The sequence below is a fragment of the Chelon labrosus genome (assembly GCF_963514085.1).
Source record: "Chelon labrosus genome assembly, chromosome: 5".
NCBI classification, from domain to species: Eukaryota; Metazoa; Chordata; class Actinopteri; order Mugiliformes; family Mugilidae; genus Chelon; species Chelon labrosus.
The window spans coordinates 14,292,242-14,313,142 of record NC_140341.1 but is presented as its reverse complement, the minus strand read 5'-3'; the positions used below and the strand labels follow the sequence as shown (position 1 = coordinate 14,313,142).

General features: G+C 41.7%; 3 protein-coding genes across 5 annotated transcripts; 1 reads left to right on the top strand and 2 right to left on the bottom strand.

The window, feature by feature from the left end:
* Positions 1 to 641: 641 nt before the first annotated feature.
* Positions 642 to 9,641, bottom strand: LOC311488812 (OX-2 membrane glycoprotein). Of its 3 annotated transcripts, none has more exons than XM_084545662.1 (7): positions 9,497 to 9,641; positions 8,898 to 8,973; positions 8,500 to 8,820; positions 6,944 to 7,273; positions 3,701 to 3,985; positions 2,436 to 2,537; positions 642 to 1,583 (listed from the first exon to the last, which is right to left on the bottom strand). In XM_084545662.1, the coding sequence occupies exons 2-7, from the start codon at positions 8,968 to 8,970 to the stop codon at positions 1,576 to 1,578; spliced, it is 1,119 nt and encodes a 372-aa protein (XP_084401788.1). In that variant the 5' UTR covers positions 8,971 to 8,973; positions 9,497 to 9,641; the 3' UTR covers positions 642 to 1,575. The 3 variants fall into 3 exon arrangements, with proteins under 3 accessions (XP_084401788.1, XP_084401789.1, XP_084401787.1); XM_084545663.1 differs by having other exon boundaries at positions 8,898 to 8,970; XM_084545661.1 differs by lacking the exon at positions 9,497 to 9,641 and having other exon boundaries at positions 8,898 to 9,061.
* A 661-nt stretch (positions 9,642 to 10,302) lies between these two features.
* LOC311487969 (Golgi pH regulator) lies at positions 10,303 to 16,169 on the top strand. Its single transcript, XM_084544458.1, has 14 exons — positions 10,303 to 10,544; positions 11,208 to 11,267; positions 11,369 to 11,472; positions 11,556 to 11,662; positions 11,761 to 11,862; positions 11,998 to 12,118; positions 13,019 to 13,099; positions 13,190 to 13,299; positions 13,404 to 13,492; positions 14,005 to 14,097; positions 14,189 to 14,284; positions 14,787 to 14,876; positions 14,973 to 15,038; positions 15,126 to 16,169. The coding sequence occupies exons 1-14, from the start codon at positions 10,503 to 10,505 to the stop codon at positions 15,330 to 15,332; spliced, it is 1,368 nt and encodes a 455-aa protein (XP_084400584.1). The 5' UTR covers positions 10,303 to 10,502; the 3' UTR covers positions 15,333 to 16,169.
* Positions 16,170 to 16,247: 78 nt separating this feature from the next.
* Positions 16,248 to 20,544, bottom strand: pdzk1 (PDZ domain containing 1). The gene is made up of 7 exons (XM_084544459.1): positions 20,299 to 20,544; positions 19,986 to 20,199; positions 18,343 to 18,675; positions 18,046 to 18,242; positions 17,724 to 17,966; positions 17,334 to 17,645; positions 16,248 to 16,309 (listed from the first exon to the last, which is right to left on the bottom strand). The coding sequence occupies exons 1-7, from the start codon at positions 20,503 to 20,505 to the stop codon at positions 16,256 to 16,258; spliced, it is 1,560 nt and encodes a 519-aa protein (XP_084400585.1). The 5' UTR covers positions 20,506 to 20,544; the 3' UTR covers positions 16,248 to 16,255.
* Positions 20,545 to 20,901: the final 357 nt, after the last annotated feature.

Below are 20,901 nucleotides of genomic sequence, written 5' to 3'. Positions count from 1 at the left end.
TGCACAAAGCGGAGCAAAAAAAAAATCAAATAAATAAAGGCTGAAAGGGTGACACTGATAGATTTATTACAGAAAGATTCAGGAGTGCATTTTTTAAAAATATTTTTATTATTCTGTTCGTTGCAATTATTACATTAACTTTACATAACGTAGTCGGGTCATAATTCATCTTTTCATCTGTCCTTTCCTGGACTCTACACAGGGCTGGGCGCTACAATAAATTTCTAAGGTAAGGTGTGCTCTCGGCCATTCTTTCTCCAAAAAAGTAACTGACAGATGAAAATCACGTTGTGTTAATTCAACACAGAACTCACACTTTAAAAGCCCCTTTCACACACGCAAACACAATCCTACCTAGAAGCACCACTGCGGTATATTTAAGGCAGCCGGGTGCCACTTTAAGTCAGACAATGTAAAAGTGAGCTGCATATTTAAACAAGCAAAGTGGCTCTTATGATGCATAACACGCAGCCCTTAAGTCGGATAGTGCCCGACTGTACGGTGCAGACAGGGACAAAGTCACGCATTCCTTTCAGGGGTACCAAAAATGTTTCAGCGTTGCTTCTTCGCGCAACTGATTCAAGCCATCTGACCGTGGAATTGAAGCCCCCCCCCCCCCCCCCCCCCCCCCCACACACACACACACACACACATGCACAGACTTTGAAGCATGTTTGAAATGGATACTACACAAACAAGATATAAGTGTGCAGCCCTTTAAGCTTCTCAGATACTTCTCATGACCCCACCCAGCTTTCGTAATGCACTGAAGTGGCAGAGGCGTTCGGCTGAGGTAAAAACTAAAGTAAATGTCATCTCAAAGTGCCAGTTAGCTGAGTTACTTAAAGGATAAGGCTGGTAATATTCTTTTTATTACTTTAACTATTGAAAAAATGGAGGAAAATCCCGTGAATATCCCTCAAATATAAAGTGTTAGTTCATCTCTACAACCGTCCTTTGGCTAGGGGAATTAACGGATTAAAACCGGGTACAAAATACACTGTATTGTGTCATTGTTAACAAAAGGCTAGGCCATTTCCTAAAACAGCTGGACGCTGTAAATGATGAGTAAATAAGGAGTTTAATGGGAGCTATTTTCAGCTGTGGATAAATACACATTTGGCGTCATGTCGCTGCAGCATTTGCTCAACGAGAATAATACAAAACATCGCCACAGTTCATCTTTAAGGACCAGGCAAAGAGATGAAGACGAGTAGTCTGAGGACATGCATAGGCTGTAAAAACTCCTGCGTTTTACTGACCCTGCAGTTGGTCGAGGAATGTGTGGTCAACGACTCAATCAATTACAGAGTCATGGAGACAAAAAAAATAAAATAAAAAGGTTGGTCTCACAGCCCGGAGATTACATCAGAGGCACAGAGGCAGCAGAGCAGAGTTGAATGCGGTTGTCCAGTTTTTGCTCATACGTAGGATTGTACTGGACGTCCTGTCGAGGTGCGTCAGAACATCTTCTGTTCGTACCATGATGGTGATGATGATGATGATGATGATGACGGTGAAACAATTCTGCATGGCTGGCCCTTTAAAAGCAAGGCCTCGTCTTCTCAGCTCAGATTAATCAGCTGAAAAAAGAAACGTTTGCAGAGGGAGAAATTAAATGCAATATGCAGTTCATCAAATTCTTACTGCATGACTTTCGTATACTGTAAATGAACCCTAATGTGTCATAGCTTTGGCTCTGTAGTTCATGTAAGTTTGTATCCTGTAAGACATTTCATTTCAAGTGACATATAACTTAATTTAATTTAGCCAATTAAGCCATAGCGACATACAGCAGACTGTGTCGATAAACTTTATTTAGCTAAAAAAGGCCCCACTTCCCACGGCCTATAGCCAGTTAGGGCTGGGCTGTGGATAAAGAGCCAGAGTTAACAGTGTTGCTAGTGCTATGGGTCTGAGGTCTCAGAGAGGACAGTGTGCGGCTCAAAGGATTTATTGTTTATTGCAGATTTATGTTGGAAACTAGTGCAGCTAAAAGATAACTGAGACGTTCTGTGGAGATATAACGGACTGAGATGAGTGATAATCATCTTCGGATGATTCTTTTGAGTTTGTGAGAATGGTGAGCGGACATCTGCAGAAACGTTCCCACATGAGCACAAGTAAGTTGTTTTCACACGCCACAAAATCACAAACCAGTTATGTAAACTGTAAATGCTGTGAAATAGAGTGAAATACATGTTCACTGATTAACTTACAGAACATAACCATAAGGACACATATGTAAATAATGTATTTCCCAAGACCAGTACTGTTTGTGTATTCATTGTTCATTTGTTAAATGTCAAATATATATAAATAACACATTGTTAAATGGTCTAAAGCATTTGGACATCAGCATTTTCCTGATATAAAACTTGGCCGTGACAATTGTGAAACTATCACACGGTACGTATACGTACACGCACACTCACCTTCTTTGCGCAAGAAACACTTCCAAAGGCAAAAGCAAAGGGACATAACCAGCAGAGCTGCTACCGTGGTGACTGATATCAGGATGGTGAGAGCTGTCCCAACTAGGAGGAAACAACACAGAGACAAGATCATCAGTTTTACGTGCTAGTATTTGAGGCCAGGGTGAGGCCCGCGGCCCTGGACACTGCTCTCCTATCATGAACCATGACTGATTGAATTTCAGATTTAATTCACGGTGTTACCGTCTGACTTATGTAATGCGTGCACTCTTGACCCATTAAATTAAATTAAAACACAGAGCAGGCAGTGCACAGTTTAGATATGAGCACAGATGACATCTCCTGACTGTGAATAGCTAGAGGAACGGTTTGGCAATTTGGAAAATATGCGTATTAACTTTCTGGAAAAGAGTTGGATGAGGCGGCTCCCTGTCCATTAACAGGAAGCTGCAAATCTTCTAACGCCTAAAAGATCGTGTTTGTGTAATGCCCACAAAATCTAAATTGTAACAAAAACAATTCATCATTTTGCAGGTGGCTTGTGCAAGGCTATTTCACATCTCCAGAGACAGAAGTTTCTAGCACTGGCCAAAAGAAACTGTGCAGGTCTTCCTACAGATTAAATGAAAAAGGTGCTAGTTGTCTGGTTCAGTGAATTAGCAAGAGGCAGGCTAGCTGCATCTCCCTGTTACCAGTCTTTATCAAGCTCCCTGGAAGAGAGCAGTGATTGGGCACAGTGGCCAAACCACCTTCCCGCAGCTTCTGCATTCATCACGGGATTCGTCACACCCAAAAGCATTCATCCCATATAACAGCAGTGCAAAAGAAGTTAGCTGTAACTTGTTGAATCCCTTGAAATGACTCTTTTTCACCATCAGAATTTGATCCGCTCAGCGCAATAACGTGTAGAAAGTCTAGAAGAGCCATCGCACTATTTCATTTCAGACCTCTGACTCTGCGGGAATCCAAATAATGCATACTCCCTACGTGCTTGGATGGTGATAGCCCAAAACTAGGAAAGCAACCTTCAAAGCCATGAGGCGCCATCTTGTAATCCATCTTTGCAGTCTGTATGACATTGATGGCCTTAGACTTTGTTCTTGGTGTAGTCTGGCTTGCTGGTAGACCTCTGTTTAGGTACACTAGGTAAGCTACGTAATCATGGTGTAACGAAGGGTTAGCCAGGACGAATCAAGACATGATGTTATTGAAAATCTTGTGATAGAGAATCAAATGGAGCCAAAGGTCCACTGATACCAACTCACTTTTAGTGTTCATGGATACAGCGATCGGTGACTCAAGCCCTTTGTGGTGAACCAAGCATTTGATGGACACGTCCTTCAGCAGCCCCGACTGGACAGTCAGCGTGCTGATGACCAGAGTGGTCCCATCACCCTGTGGGACCTGTATGGTCTTGGGGGGGCCCATGGTGCGGTTGTCCGTCTCCACGTTCCACACAATCTCCGCATGGGGCCGAGACACAGAGGTGCAGTTGGCCTCGATCACACCCGGGGACGTGGTTTTGTAGCTCACCTGAGGTTTTGGCAGCACTGGGGGAAATAACCAGAAACACCATGGAAGAGGTATCCTCACACATAATCATACAGGCTTATGCTGGTTAATGTACTGTATGTGGCACAGATGACAAGTTTACTGAGATGTGCTGTGACAGAAACACACAATGCAGAAAGCTCTGGGGAAAGTGAAATATGTAAAGTATGCTGTGGTAGCGGGGGCATATGAAACTGATTATTCTAATCCACAAATTGGCCCAAACTCAGTTTTATTTGAGCTTCTAGCTGCCGTATCATGCACGTGTCTTTGGTTAAATTGCTAAAATGATACCCAGGACAAAACCTTGAAACCTTTGGATCAGCTACGATATGTGAATTCCTGCAGTCTTAAAATCCATAAGTAAATATCTGGCTGTTTTCAATTCCCTGTTCTCCGGGCTTAGCGAGGAATGTGATCCACAGCAATGGAGAACATTTGTGTTGGCAAGAACACATTTAGCCACAGATATCTGGCCCCTCATCGTCTCAGATCATCGTGCTCCCGGAGCTGTAGGTGATGAAATTCCTCCAGCACGGCTCAGGTTAATGTAAGATGTTGGGGTGGATCAAAAGGAAGAATTCTAACAGCAGTCCAAAGTGGAACAATGTCTTACAAATGAGCGAAAAGCTGGCGGGAAATTTGGAAGAACTGTGGCAATAATTTCAAATTGAACAGATTTTCTATTACAATGACCAAAGGTAAAATATTCCAAATGTGAAAACACAAAATTACATTTTGATTCCACAGAATGTTAGCTAAAAATTACCTAATTTATACTTATATTTTCCTGTATTTTGTGAAAATATTGCATATAACAGCACATAAAAAAAGCTAGATTTAACTCCAGTTTTGAACGTTGCTCGTTATACTAAGCACATTTACTTTTTATTATTAGGCCATAATACAACATGTAATGTATTATAAAGTACGCTGTTGCGCATAAAGTTGGTATAATTTAGTTTTCAGACACAATCCTCTTATCTTTTCGTTTTCATATACGTCACAATCATGTCATGAGAAGAGGTAAGAAATATTTTATTCCAACTTTATGGGCAACTGTGTATTAACATTTCAGTAGCGTATCAAAGCAGACTATCTCTGTTGCTGTTCATACTCAAGTCATGAATATTTCTTCTACTGCAGACATTTTTTAGAAGATAATGGTGTTGTTACAGAACAATTTTAAGGTTGCACATCTAAACCAAAATAAAAGTCAAAATGATCTTGTAAATTAAGTTGCTGCACATAACTGTTCATGAATCAAATAACAAGATAAGGACATTTTTCAAACGTTCAACAATGTTTCATAGCCTTCTTACATGTTCCCTGGCTTTAAACGCATTTCTAAATCGTATAATCTTTATACAATGGCTTTCGCGACTCACTCATGAGCCACTGTTGCGAGAGCATTTCAAACCATCTCGGATGATGCGGTCTCCCGTTAATGGCAAGAATAATATCCTTATGTGTGTAATGTCACGACTGATCTTTGACAGCATGTTTGGAAGCGGGAGTTAAAGGGGGAGACATCACATCACGTTCAAAGGTTGAAGGTTGAAGCCTGCTGGCGTCAATTAGCAGCAAGAAAAAAAAAAAAAAACATTCATTCTAATCATGCCTCCGGGCTGGGAACACCTACTGTACTGTACAGTTCAATTTCAAACAAAAGCGCATCTGTTTCTTGAGATAACTGCGAGAGAAAGGGAACGGGAGGAAAGTGGCGAGGCAAACGGGCGCAGTGAGAGAGAGGGACAAAGCACAGAGGGAATCACTGTCTGCTGCAAACACTGACACAGTCATGCATCAGGACCTCGCTCCCTGCCTCCATCATTCCTTCGAATGGGCCATTCTTCACATGGACACACTTGTTCTGTGTCTGTGAGTTAACAAATCCGCCGACAGCCCATCCGTGCTCCTTCATCGTGAACAAAAAAAAAAAAAAAAAAAAAATCCAGTGGCCACAAGGAAGAAAAGATCAACATTCCTGAGTAAGTCCCAGGGGTACCTGTCTTTCCTGTCCACGATAAATTTTCTTGCACTCCTACCAGAGTCTGCCTTTTTCACCCCTATCCTCCCAGCTCCTACGTCTGCTATAGGACAAATTCACTTCCAGCTGCATCGCCACAATAAAGAAAAGTTCTGAAAAGTTTTACTGATGCAAACTGACGATTGTTGCAGCAACAACAGGTAACACATACATTTATAGCTCTAAGGATGGAAGTGTAGAGTAGATCAGTCTGCTGGCACATAAAGAACCACGTCAATTTGATGGACTGCCTTGAAATTTGACGTGGAATTTGTTGGGTAATCTGGTACAAACATTCCTTGCCCCTCGGATTAAGACTCCTAATGACTTTATTGGTCCCCTGACTTTTCATCTTGTGCTACCAACATGTCCAATTTTTCGCTTATCCAGGACCAAACCCGGCATGACTCACACGCTGACAACTGAAATTTGAGACTAAAGATAAAGGTTAGACGTATCTATAGGGATATAATATGAACGTTTGATTGTTTAATGTGTTTCTACAAATGATCTTTCTTTGCCAAACTGCACCAGAGGGAAAAATGTCTCGGGCAAACTGACTTGAAACACCAGCGGTAAATCTGCTAAAGCCTTGTCTTAATAATCCAGTGTGCACGCTGAGCTATGATAGCCTGCAGTTACTTCATATTACCGTACAAACAGAGAGTGGTATCAATATTTTTCTCTGAATATTGCCAAGAATCCAAAAAGCTTATTTCATAAAATAAGCTTTTCTTTTAAGAAAGTATGTTTGCACAGTACAAGCACTTTGGCTTCGCTTACATTGGAGTTGTGTTAGGGAGAGGCCCTTTCACAACCAGAATACTGGCCAAAAAGTGACCCAATCTTTGCCCCAGTTGGAGCCAATTTCTTAAAAAAATGCATTATCACCCCCAGCTGTAGGCGATAGAGCAAAACACATGTTTACCATAGGTGGAGAGGCAAACCACGGAGCTCTTCGGCCCATCGGGTTGTGTGTCGTACATGCAGGTGTAGCAGCCCTCGTCCTGGATGGCGACGGGCTGGATGGTGAGCTTGCTTTCAGACAGGGAGGCGGTGAGCCACACTCTCCCCTGGTAAGTTGGCTCGATCATGGGGTCGCTCCGCTTTGCGAAGGAGGCCACCTCCGTGGTGTCTCCTTCGGCGGACGTGTGCCTCCACGCAACCTGCTGCACCTTTTCTGGCAAACCGTAGGAGCACGAGAGGGAGACCTTCTTGCCACTCACCGCCGTTTTGTTGCTTTCTACGGTGATTTGAGCTGGACGTAAAAAAAAAAAAAAACAGAGAACAGAAAGAACAGGGAGTTATAGGGTGCAAACAGGACAATGTTAATATTCAGAATTATGAGGCGCCCAAGCAGAAACCAGTCACTGGAATCTGCACCAGCTGTTTTTGGTTAGCAGACCGGGCCCTCCTTCTCAAGCTGCTTCACAGCACTTTATTAACATGACTGGCTGAGCCTCAACAGGCTCATCAACTTGTCTGCAGAGGACAGCAACAGGCAGGCATCCAAAATCAGTCCAGCAACGGGGAAAGATTTGATAGAAACTGAATTCGTACCTCAACTGTCTTTTATGATTCTCATGTGAGATGTTAGCTAAAACAACTTTATATGAGACAAGCAAACAAAACACTCGTTTTTAAACTCAAAAAGAGAAAGCAGATGTGAACGAATGATGCTGTCAAACTGAGGCACGGCCATCTCACCTGATTCCAGATACCTGAACTTCTCGGTTTGTCTCCAAGGGGAGATCTGTCTCCCTTCAGTGTGTCACCAGGGTCATTACTCAACCTGGCTTGTTCGTGACCTTTCTAACTGTAACACAATTGGCAGTTTCTTTCAGTAGGGTTCAAAATATGAGACCTACATGTCTATATTTTTTATATATTTTCTTTCAGGTGTTTGGCAGCAACTACTTTTCTAAGTTTCGTCTCTGCATAGCACATAGCACATGGCTTTTGACCCTTGAATCCTACTAATTGTAGCAGCAATGATTGGAAAACCAGATTTATTTTTTCCATTTACACTGTTCAGAATCAAATCATGCTTATTAGGGTGTATAGCAGAATTTAATATGCCTAAATTTTTGCAGCAGTAGGAGACAGGAGAAGGACCAGGTTAAATCCTACAGGCATCCTGGAGGGGCCCCAGGGACATGTGCAGTACACCACATCTAATCAAAAGAATATGTTGGAGAAATCGTCAAGAACACATTAAATCCATTCCCATTTTTGCCCCATTTCCCACAGATAATTACTTTTTAGAAGCACACTGTATTTATTAAAACAGTTTTGAAATGTTTCTATATTGAAGTACAGTATCAATAATCTTGTATGCCTGTTTACTGATCAATTGAGCTTTAACTGTAGTTCCATCTACTTCTGAAACTGTGTGCATTGTGTGATCCATCCTGTCATCTCTCTCATGTTCTCTCAACTGCATCCATTAAGGTCGACGTACTTATCACTGATGGTTTTACTCACAGGTAACAAAGAGACATGTCTGCCCCTGCTTCGAACCAGAGGGATGCAGGTCAAAGATGCACGTGTAGCAGCCTTCATCCCGGAAGCCCACCCTGCGAATGGTGATGGCCGAGGTGTCCTTTGGGGAGGGGGCGAGCTCCACGTGCTGCTGCCCGCTCACACTGTCTCTGTTGTTGGGCTGGTAGGTCAGCAAGGTCTGGTTCTGGACGTCCAGCCAAAGCACCTGCCTCAGAGTTTCACCTCGCTCCCTCGAAACACTGCAGGTCAGCGTGAAAGGCTTCTCCACCGGAGCTTCCTGACGCGCCGGTGCTGTTACTCGGCCTGAAACGTCCACCAGTGTGTTAATCCCGGTTCGACCCTTTCCTCATATTTGCTTGGCTCGGCGGACTCATACTCACACTGAAGTCGTCCCACCAAAAGTAGGAGTAAACACACCTGCAGACCTTTCCTAAAGGAGACCTGAATCATCATCTTCTTCACGTTCAACAAGAGAGGAAGAAGAGATTTCATATATTATCCTAGCCAGCTCAACATGAACTCAAACTCTTCTATAGCTTGTGGATAAATTAATATCAGAGAGGGTTCAGCCCTTTTGTTGAATGCTGTCCAACGAGTTCAAATCATACACAAATGCATCAGAAAACAATTTCATGGGATGCAAAGCAAAATACTTTTCTCTGTAAGCATATAATGTGTGAAGATTTTCAGATCAGTAAAAAGTTCAGCATGTCTTAAAGTCATCAAGGGAGTGTTTCTGGCTTAAAGCACTTCAAGGTCAAATTCTAATCTTTAAAAAAAACTCCTCTTACAATTAACCACAAACGATTTCACACCAAAGATATTCAGACATTATGTAGAAGTTTCACTTTTTCCCCCCCATTAAATAACACCATCTGCAACTAATCGAGAGGAGAGACGAGAACTCAGTCACCTTCAACATGTTTTCTAGTCGCTGTATAACAAAAAAACACACAACCATTAGGTTTTTGACACTCACCTCTTGAGTCCTAATACAACAGTCCAACAGTTTTACAGTTTTTTTTTTTCTACCTCTGCAGCATCTCGTGCATCTTTATGATCCAGCAGCCATTGTGAACATCACTCCACAACCAGCGAGGAACTATTTTAACTCATCCAAACGCTTTCTGCTGGAACAATAATGTAGTGAACAGCCGGCGGCGACAGCTCTGGATAATAGTGGAGCGCTTAGTGCTCTTCAGCGCCCCCTCGTGTCACATTGTTCGCATTGCTTGTAGGAGGCAGGTGAAGATGAATCGGTATGAAGTCCCGACGTAAAACTGTGTGACTATGCCTATGTATAACCAAATAAGTGCTTCTTTGACTAAATAACAAAAGCATTTAACATTATGAAATAACTTATTATTTATTTGGTTTTATTTGTACCTGCAAACGTTAACCACATCAAGTTTTTTCCAACGGAACCCTGCCCACTCATCACCAGAGAGAAGTTTAGGTGGGAAAAGGGCTTTTTGGAAGTAATAAAAAATAAAAAGTATATAAATTACTACTAAATATTAATACTCTAATTTATTAGGCTGGTCGAATAAACATAAGAATGACACAGACTCCACAGCAGTTCTCACATGATTAAATAACATTGCATAAAAGTTTTATTTATGAAAATTACAACGATAATTTAAGTTATTTTATTATATATATATATTTATTTCTATATTTTATTTTTTGAAATCTGTTCATTTTTCGAACAGCTTCCGCGTTTCATGACGTCACAGCTTTGCGACGGAAGCGTTTTCGCGAGTCTCATCTCGGTGACGTATATATATATATGCTGACTACCGTTGGGATATGACAGTTTGCACAGAAATACTCTTAAAATGAGCTCAGTAACGACCCAACAGGTGCTTTAACATTCAGACCGGACAGTTTTGACCATGCCCGCATGAACTGAAGCCGTCCTCTGCCCTGCTACGCATGTAGAGTGAGTTTTCGACGGACTAAAAGCTGTTTTCACTGACATCGTCATGTCGTTTCTGGTGGACTCAGTCATCATGTTCACCTCACAGGTAAATGGTGGGAAAGTCGAGTTGAATTTCAGCGTCCAGCTGGCATGTAATAAATGTTATCCTCGTGAACTGTGCGAGTATCTTGAACTAGAGTTTGTGCGTCGTGTAAAAGTTACAAGGGAGGACACTAGGGTAACTTTATTTGACACAGTTAGACAAAATTCACTCACCGTTTTCTTAAACAGTCAAATATGCCAATTTAAGCATGTTTGTTTTAGTGTTTTGCCATATTATGCTCTTCATGCTAATGAAAAAAGACAAGGCAGATTGAAACCAAGTGTTTATAAACACAGTTTTCTGGTATGCAAGTTGTAAATAAATGCAGTGCACAGTTTCATTTATTTATATAACTTAGCTTATCATAGTGCTTCAATGAATGTACAGTAGGTATTGAACATATGAAGTTAGCTGTTTCCTTCTTGTTCTGTTTTATATGATGTATCACAACATAATGTAATATGGCGACAATGACAGAGGCAATGGTGGTACGTATGGGAATGCATCCTGAAATAGTGTTGTTGTTACGGTAGCATACGTTAATACTAAGAGCTAATTTTGTATTTTGTTTGCAGAAGTAAATAACATTTACTGATTGACTAAAGACATGTAGTATTACTCTTCTTGTCCATCCCTTCTCCAAATAACTCGTGTAATTAAACACAGGTGCTGTTCTTTGGATTTGGCTGGTTATTCTTTATGCGGAAGCTGTTCAAAGACTATGAGGTACGTGTGTTAACCACAAGGTTTTTATTTACAAATGACCACCGGTGTCCGTTGCGCCGAATTCAAGTCTTGACCGCCGTTCTGTTTCCGTGTGCTGACAGGTGCGACAGTACGTGGTCCAAGTGGTTTTCTCCGTCACCTTTGCTTTTTCGTGCACCATGTTTGAGCTCATTATCTTTGAGATTCTGGGTGCCTTAAGCAGCAGGTTGGTGTGTTTTCTGTGGGATATACGTTTTATTTTTTTTCTCACTGCAGACAAAAGCTATTAACCCTCACACTTTATCACAGTTCCAGGTATTTCCACTGGAAGCTGAACCTGTATGTGATTCTGCTGGTTCTAATCTTTGTGGTGCCTTTCTACATCGGTTACTTTGTTGTCAGCAACATACGCCTGTGTAAGTACGACCGCTGCAGAAAATGAAATACTGAAACTGCTGTTGCTGTAGGGATATCATTCATGCATGTAACATGTAAATTGTTTGTATCTGTGCAGTGCATAGACAGAGGCTTCTTTTTTCCTGCATGGTGTGGTTTACATTCATGTATTTCTTCTGGAAACTGGGAGACCCATTCCCCATCTTGAGTCCAAAACATGGTGAGTTTGCATAGCTCTCTTCACTTGACACCATGCACCTATGTGTATATTTAAAAAGTTATGATGTATTGTCTCAAATAATGTCAGAGTTATTTTGGTGAAATGGGTTTCAGCCTGTTTCTGTGTTTTGTGTAGGAATTCTGTCCATTGAGCAGCTCATCAGTCGTGTCGGTGTGATCGGAGTCACCCTCATGGCTCTGCTGTCTGGGTTTGGTGCTGTCAACTGTCCTTACACGTACATGTCCTATTTCCTCAGGTAAGCTCAGCTGTGGATTTTGTCTGACATTACATAATTATTATATTTAGGGGTGCACGATAGTTATCGGTCCGATAATTATCGGCCCGATATCTGGAAATTATGACTTCATTCCGATAAGTCCGATATCATAACGAATGGCCCCGATAATATATAATATACAATATATATTTTTGTCAGTACTGCGGTGTGAGTGGTTGTTTTAATCAATCGCTCCAACTCCCATATGAGACCTGAACGGTCTGAAGTGAATGCTGCGTTCAAGTGGCATCGGTATAATCAGAAAAAAAAAATAAAACATTCTGGCTGAATCAGAATCATTAAAATACTCCATCATGTCAGAAAACAACTCGTCAACTCGGTCATGATTTTGGTAGTAGCTGCCGTTACCCAGGATGTTACACATAAACCACAGAAACATAAAAGTTCGGAAAAACAACTCTCAAACCGGGAACAGGGAACTTCTGTCACCACTTGAATACTGCACAACGTGCATACGTTTGTAAACAAACAACACGGCGGCGGTGGTGGTGGGGGACTTTTTCAAAGTTTCCGAGGATGACACTTCTCTGGCTGTTTGTAATAAATGTTTAAAGAAAGTGCCACGAGGTGGAAAAATCAGCACCAGCTTTAATACCTCGAACATGAAAAGTCTTTTGAAACATAGCCATCGATTCGAAGGCGTATGAGGACGCCAGCGCGGCTTTTGCTCATTAGTCTTCCTCATCTTCAGGTATGTTATCGGTTATCGGTATCGGTATCGGCCTTTGGAAGCGGAAAGTTATCGGTTATCGGTATAGGTTTTTTAAAAAAGTTATCGTGCATCCCTAATTATATTCAGTTGTATCTCCTGGCTGTACATTCCTGTAGCTGTCAATAATATTGTATTTTTTTTCCCAGAAATGTAACAGATAGTGACATCCTTGCTCTGGAGAGGCGGCTGCTCCAAACTATGGACATGATTGTCAGCAAAAAGAAACGGTGAGCAAATGCTTTTTTCCCCCCCTAATTTTCCCCAAACGCATTATTGTACAATTACATTTCTAAAAGTGCTTTGTACTGTCCGTGAAGAATTGCAATGACACGGAGGCAGATGTACCAGCGCGGGGAAGACCAGAACAAACAGACAGGGTTCTGGGGCATGATCAAGAGTGTCACCTCTACGCAAACAGGAAGTGAAAGTATCCTTTACACTTAATGTGACTGCACACGTTCTCCATTCTTGGCTGGTACCATGCTGTCCATAGTATTTGTAGTCAGTGTCAGACTTGACTCCTCCCTCCAGACCTCTCTCTGATCCAGCAGGAGGTCGACGCTCTAGAGGAGTTGAGTCGGCAACTCTTTCTTGAGACTGTGGACCTGCAAGCCACCAAGGTAACTCATACTGACAAGCACACAATGTTCCATCAAGCTACGGACGGTACACACAAAACAAACCTTTTAAACCTTGGAAAATAGGGCTGATTGCATTTTGAGGCTGGAACATTTTGAAAGCATTTCAAGTTTATTGGATGGACTGGTGAGATTTTTTTTACCCCCAAGCAACATATTGATCCTCCTATCATATGTTTTTTTCCAGTGTTTGCTGAGTCCTAGTCAGAATTCAGATATGCATCCACAACATAATAATTATCATCACTTTCTTCTGTACACAGAATTTCACCTAGTTTAATTTACCTTACTAGCCTCATTTGCAGCTTCCGGCTAAGGACAATATTGCAATATTTGTGCACATCCAACTAATGTAGTAACATATTTGTCAGATCTGTTCTTGGTTAAATTAATGACTTCTGCAGTTCAGATACAATCGATCTACATAATGACATACATGTAATGTGTAATAAAGGATTTGCTAACTCTTTAACACCCCCTTTCCTTATCTTTAGGAGCGCATTGAGTATTCAAAGACATTTCAGGGAAAATACTTCAACTTCCTTGGCTACTTCTTTTCCATCTATTGTGTTTGGAAAATCTTTATGGTGAGAACATTCGTATGTTTTACTCCACTGGTTACGTAACTCCATGTTGTGGTAAAATGAATTATAATAATCCCACCTCCTGTGTTCATAGGCCACTATAAACATAGTGTTTGATCGAGTTGGGAAGACGGATCCGGTGACGAGGGGTATTGAGATTACAGTGAACTACCTGGGCATCCAGTTTGATGTGAGACTCACACTTAAACACACACACGTGCAAATACACAGTTGTATTTGTAGATCTCATCCAAAACAACTACGTGCCTAACCGTAACCTAAGTTTAACGTTACCCTAACCTCATAACGCACGTCTTTATATTTAAATTAGAGGGAAGACAATTTCCATAATGTGACTGTATAAATGTGTCCCCACGACACGAGTAATACAAGTACACACACTCACCTGCAGTATTAATGTCACATGCCATCCAGCATGACTTCTTGTAACGATAATTGCTGGCCCATTATCATCTCTTCATGCTATCTCTGCAGTAAACCTGGTCATGCTCGCTTTTAATCTGCTCCCACACAGACAATTATCTGACTGAGTTCTTACAGCTCACACTCAAGCAGCACAGTGTTAGAACTGGTATTAATATGAAATGTGCCATCATCTTTGCACACTTTGGAATTTAATTCTCTAGCATTTTGCTTTTCTTATTAATGTCTTCTCTTTCTCTCTGCCCCAGGTTAAGTTTTGGTCTCAACACATCTCCTTCATCTTGGTGGGAATAATAATCGTTACATCCATCCGTGGCTTGCTCATCACCCTCACCAAGGTAAAACTATCACCTGTTACATAAAGTTAATAAAAGATTTCTCGTTTTTAATTGTACGTAATGTAATTGGAATTTGATGTTCTGCTCTTTCGTTAGTTCTTCTATGCAATATCAAGCAGCAAGTCTTCCAACGTCATTGTGCTCGTCCTCGCTCAGATCATGGTGAGTGTGTTTGTTTCAGCCTTGTGTTCTAGCACAGAGCACAGCCAGCAAACATCAAACGAATCTGAATTTGTCTCAATCCAACAGGGGATGTATTTCGTGTCATCCGTGCTGCTGATGCGAATGAGCATGCCACTGGAGTATCGCTCCATTGTGACGGAGGTTCTGGGAGAGCTGCAGTTCAACTTCTACCACCGCTGGTTTGACGTCATCTTCTTGGTCAGCGCCCTGTCCAGCATCCTCTTCCTTTATCTTGCCCACAAGCAGTCTCCAGAAAAACACATGGCCCTCTGATCCCTCTTTAGTGCATCTCCTTTCTTGAATATGACTCCTGACACGCAAGGTGACTTTTAATCTGGGCGTTTCCAGAAATCTCCTTTTTTTTATATAGATATATATATGTTGGACATAATTATCCAAACTGCCTTTTCCTGAATCAGGAATGGCTGATTTTTTGGGTTCAAGTATTGGGGAACTAACGGAGAACATGAGGAAATAACTCTGAAAGTGGACTCTCTTGCAATTATGGATTAAGTATAAACAACATGGAAATTAGGAATTCTGTATCTCCTTCAATCCCACACCTTTCACTCTTAAATTTTCATTGTTTTTGCCGATACGTTAATTTCAAGCGTCTGTCTGAACACACTGGAACTGTTTATTCCTGCTTCACTTCCCCTGAGGTGCAAAAAAAATGAAGGAAAGATCAATAGGAGCAGTTGTAATTTTCAACAAAAATATGTCATTAAATGGTAAACAAAAAAGTCCATATCCGTTCATTTGAGTTCATGGAATTCATCATTCATTAACTTTTATTTTAGAAATGGGAACGGGAAAGTTTAATTCCACAGAACATTAAATAAAGAAGGAAAATAAAGGCCACAGTAATGAATGATAGTGTTTTGATCTTGGCATGATCTGGAATCTGTACAGGCTCTCATCAACGGGTAGATCAAAGTATCTACGAGCACATGAATACTCTTCACGGTAATGATTATGGTTTTTGTTCTATCTCTCACAAAGTCGATGCTATGAATCGGATTTTTGACAGAGCATTTCAAGAGTCTTTACTGTCCTTTTTTTCTTTCATCTTTCTTTCTCTTGCGATATTAGCTGGGTGTGTTAAGAGTCCATGGAGCTGATTGTTGGAGAAAAAAAAAAAAAAGGAAAACAAATCAACATCAGATCAGGACAGCTCAATCAAATCTGGTGGCTTCTCAGAACCTCATGTCGAGGCTTCCCTCAGATGACGATGATGACACTGATGGGGTCTTCAGGAGAGACAGGAAAAAAGAAAAAGAATATTAAATGCACAGCACTTAGGACGCGTTTAATTTAAGACTTGAATGAATATGCAGCAAATACATGATTACATGTTAACAAGGCCAAAAGTCTACAGCTTAGCAAGCAGATCTTTGAGGTTATCAGTTTGTTCAGATGTGCTTTATGATAAATGCTAATGTTAGCATGATAACATGTTGCTGTTTTGACAGATACTTAACTTATCGTGTTCACAGTCTTAGTTTAGTATGTTAGCATGCGAAGACTAGCTACAGTATAGCTCAGGCTGATGGGAATGTCTTTAGTACTGACAGAATATTGGACTTTAAATTTAAAATTTGATCTGAAAGTTAATGACAAATTATTACAATTTTATATATATATATATATATATATATATATATATATTATTACAATATTACAGTTCATGGGTGAGGCAAACATGAATGCTGCAATTTTTCTAAGTTAATTATTCTCGTTAAATCTATCTCATTATCTTGACAAAACCAAATCTGTCAAGATAGCGAGATATTTCATCACAAGGAAATGACTTGTTTTACCCATGATCACTTGATCACTAATTATGGTGAACATCAAAATGACTGCCAGGTTCCTTTCCCTCCTGATTTCAGCCTTCAGGATCTCATTCTCAAGACTATTGGGAAGGATCCATAAAATGCGAGGCAGATCGACCCAGATCTCTTAAAACAACGTTTTGTTCTCACCTGATAACAAACTGACTCATTATCGCAATTAAATGGTAATAAAAAGTAATGGCTTTACATCATGGCCATTCTTGGCTTCCATACAAAAGATATCAAGACGTTTTCTAAAAACCAAGTGCGACTCACTGTGGCACTAGAAGAGAGGCCAGGAGATCACCAAAGTGATTAGGGTTCATTCTCTTGAGTGGTGGATTTTCCCCAAAAAACTAAGTAAACCATTGTCACCCTCTAATCAAGCTTTGAGCACAGTGGAAAATTATTCCTTACAACCTCTGAAAACACAACTCACCCTCTGTCTTTCTGGTTGAGCCGGGGATTCAGGTCTGGCCTCCTTCTGTATCTCTCTCCTGCTGGTGTATGGAGTGCGCACTTGAACATAGGATGCTTCGTCAAGGAGCTGGCGTGTGATGGCCACGTCCTTGGCTTTGAGCTTTTCATACACGCTCTTTTTGGCCACCAGCATCTCCAGAGAGCTGCCACTTCTGCGGATTAATCCCACCACATCTTCATGGTCGCTCTGCTCCACGTTCACGCCGTTCACCTCCACCACAATGTCGCCGTCCTCCAGGCCGGCCCTGTCGGCTGCTCCACCCTTCACCACCTGAAACGAGGTATGTCTTACAGCATGGATTTGGCCTGTTAATGATGGAGTAACAGCGCACATGCCCTTAAGCCTTACCTCTTGGATGTACTGACCACACACTCCCTCGATGCCGTTTAGGTGAAAGCCGAAACCAGCTGGGGGCTTCTCCATCCTGCACAGCTTAGGCTTGAGCTCCTCTTCCTTCTGTTGGACAGGTGTGCGTGGTCGAACAGATGTCTGTGGTTTGACAGGAGTGCTTGACGTGACAGCTTCTATGTAACTGGGAGGTAAGCTGGACTCCTTCATCTCCTCCCAGAAAAGCATGGGAGACACTTTGCCCTGTGAGGAACACAACATGAGATCATCTGGACCATTTGGAAGACACGCTGAAGACCGAGAGTAGCGCACTCTGGCTCACCTTCTTATACATTTGGTCAGTTATCTCGTCCACCACTAGGAGGCAGCAATCCCTGCCACTCTTCCTGAACCTGTCTACCACCTGCTCATGACTGCAGCTCTCCACTTCCTTGCCGTCCAAAGCCACCAGTATGTCCATGTCCCGCAGACCTGCTCTATCTGCCGGGCTGCCTCTGTCTATATCCCTGAGGAAGTGTCCTGCACGGAGTCAAGGAACAGATTATCCAAACACTGTCTTCTCTCCACAGTATAAGGTGTATATATATATATATATATATATAAATGATTGTGGCCTTGCCTGATTTTTTTGGATCCTCTTTCAGCAGGAAGCCGTATCCGTCAGATCCCTTGGTCATCTCAATGATGCGTGGGGTGTGGGGGAGGTACTTGGTCGTCGCTAGCCATGATCCTATCTTTGCATGCTTTTTCTGATAGAACTTGTCGGTTTCCGGATCAGCCAGTAGGAACATGACGCTGTTGCCCCCCGATTTGATCTTGTCCACCGCTTGGTCGTGTGTGTAGTCCTCTACGTTCTCCCCGTTGATCTCGATCAGGCGGTCGTCGGCTTTCACTCCTGCTCTGTATGCCACGCTCCCAGGGAACACCTCTATCATGTACATACCTTTCTCGCCTAGAGTGGATATTCATAAAGATGAAATAATCAGATTTTAAGACCAGTATTTAAAACACACAGACAGTTAATAAGGCCTTTAGGAAGCTGTCATTGACAAAAATCCTTAACATTAATAAGTCATTTATAGATCTTGTAAACTGTAAAGAATGAGGTTTTTGATTGCCAGGCTGTTAAAAATATCTTTGGCTGCTGTAAAAGCAACTAAACTAAAACATATTTATTAATATCTACAGACTTGAGGGGCTGTTCTTGCAGTTCTCTGTATGCCGTCATAAAATGTTAATATGTCATTGATGAAAAGTTTTTTATCGATCTGGGCCCGTATTCTTAAAAATTCTTAGCGCAAAGAGTTGCTCCTAGTGGCCAAATTCTCAAGAAAACTCTTAGAATCATGATGTTTTCTAAGAATTTCCTCTCAAAGTTAAGAGTAGATCCTAGTAAAGATAAAAGGTATTCCTAAAGAATCTTAGCTCTTAAGAGAGCTCCTAAGGTGAGAACTGTTAAGAGCAGGGAGGAGGACTTTTAGGAGCCTTAGGAATTTCTTAAGCAGAGGAGAAAATGGCTGAAAGAAGAGGCAGGAGAGATATTCTCCAAACACTGAATGACAATCAAGCTTGTTACAATCGCAATATCACCGGAAATGAAAGTCATCACAACACTGAGGTATTTAGCAACAGGAAAAATGCAAAAATGCAACAATGCAGCAGTGATGACTTGGAGCCAAATCTACGTCTCAAAACACTTTTATTCTCATTGACCAGTTGAGCCAGAAGCAAACACTGTTCCTCTGTCCAGTTGGGTTTCCTACTTCTTTTCTTCTCCACTGCTGTTCGGTTTGTGGAAGATTTGAACCAACCAACACTGCTTCTTCTAGGCCGGTCAGCAATCACAGAAATTGATGAAAGCTGAGCCATTTTGCCTTCGTTAATACCAAATGGATGAAGTCAAAAATGACCAGCATGGTAAATGAATGGAAGCAGTCAGGTTTTTTGTTGCTTCTGGTTTTCTGCAGATTTTTTTTTTTCCATGAGGAGAGTGGTCAAATATGATGCCAAAGGCCTCTTCCTTATAAATTAAGAAGATCAATAAGAAGATTTCATTCTGAGGTGTTATCTAAATACTCAAGAAATTTTCTTATTTCTTATTTATGACTTTTAACTATTAGTCAGTTAATTCCAATGTATAAACTTTCACATTAGGCTATGCAAGTATGTACACAATTTCCAGTCCTAATTTTTCTCTTATTGTCGTATTTGTGTTCCTATGGGTTATTTTAGCAGTTCCTTAGCCCTGCATCTTCAACTCACCATTGACTGAGCGCAGAGAAAACCCATAGCCAGAGCTGGACTTAACCAAATAGCAGAGTTTGGGTTTGGGAGTCTGCTGGGACACTCCGTTGGTGACGGATCTGTTGGTGAGGTTGGTGAGGTGCACACCATGAGCTTTGGCCTGCTTGTAGGATGCTGCATCGAGAGTGTAGAACGTGACGGATGGTCCGCTGTTTTTCACGAGCTCCACCACCTGCACCAGGGAAGTAAAAGATGCTCGTCACAAGATCACCCCGTCAGCCTCGGTTATCGTTTTGATCGACGCACTGCATTCATTCTACATCCTGCTCACCTCTGAATGGGGGAGTGCGTCAACGAATGTTCCGTTGACCCGGATGATGCGGTCTCCGTCTTTCATGCCCGCGAGCTGAGCTGGACCTCCCGTTTCCAGTGAGCGGATCAGGTGACCCTCCTCTCCATTCTCCACCCTCAGGTAGAAGCCAAATGTTTGACCAGGCCTCTTGGTCAGAGAAATCACCTTTGGCTTGTACCCGGCCATGTCCTAACACGGAGGAGAAGGTGAACAGCACAGACAAACGACAGTCACAAACGGTAATGTCTGTCATAGGATCTGTTAAATCCCAAGTGCTTTATTTAGTGAAGATTTTCTTGCGCATCGTCAGACAATGTTAAAAAAAGTCTTGTTTATTAAAAATATATGATGTTCATTCCTGGTGTTTTGAGATTGGGATATAAAGGAAGAACAAAGCGACAAACCTACATGACATGTTTCGCTGTGTCTCCCTTTCCTTTAAAGGTAGAAGGGAACAGATAATCCTGGGCTTTAAATATCCATAGAAATGCTGATGGATTGAGATGAAAGTTAATCTTCAGCGTCCCCTCTCTAGTGGCAGTTAATGGTTAATGGTGAGCACAGCTGACAGTGGTGATGACA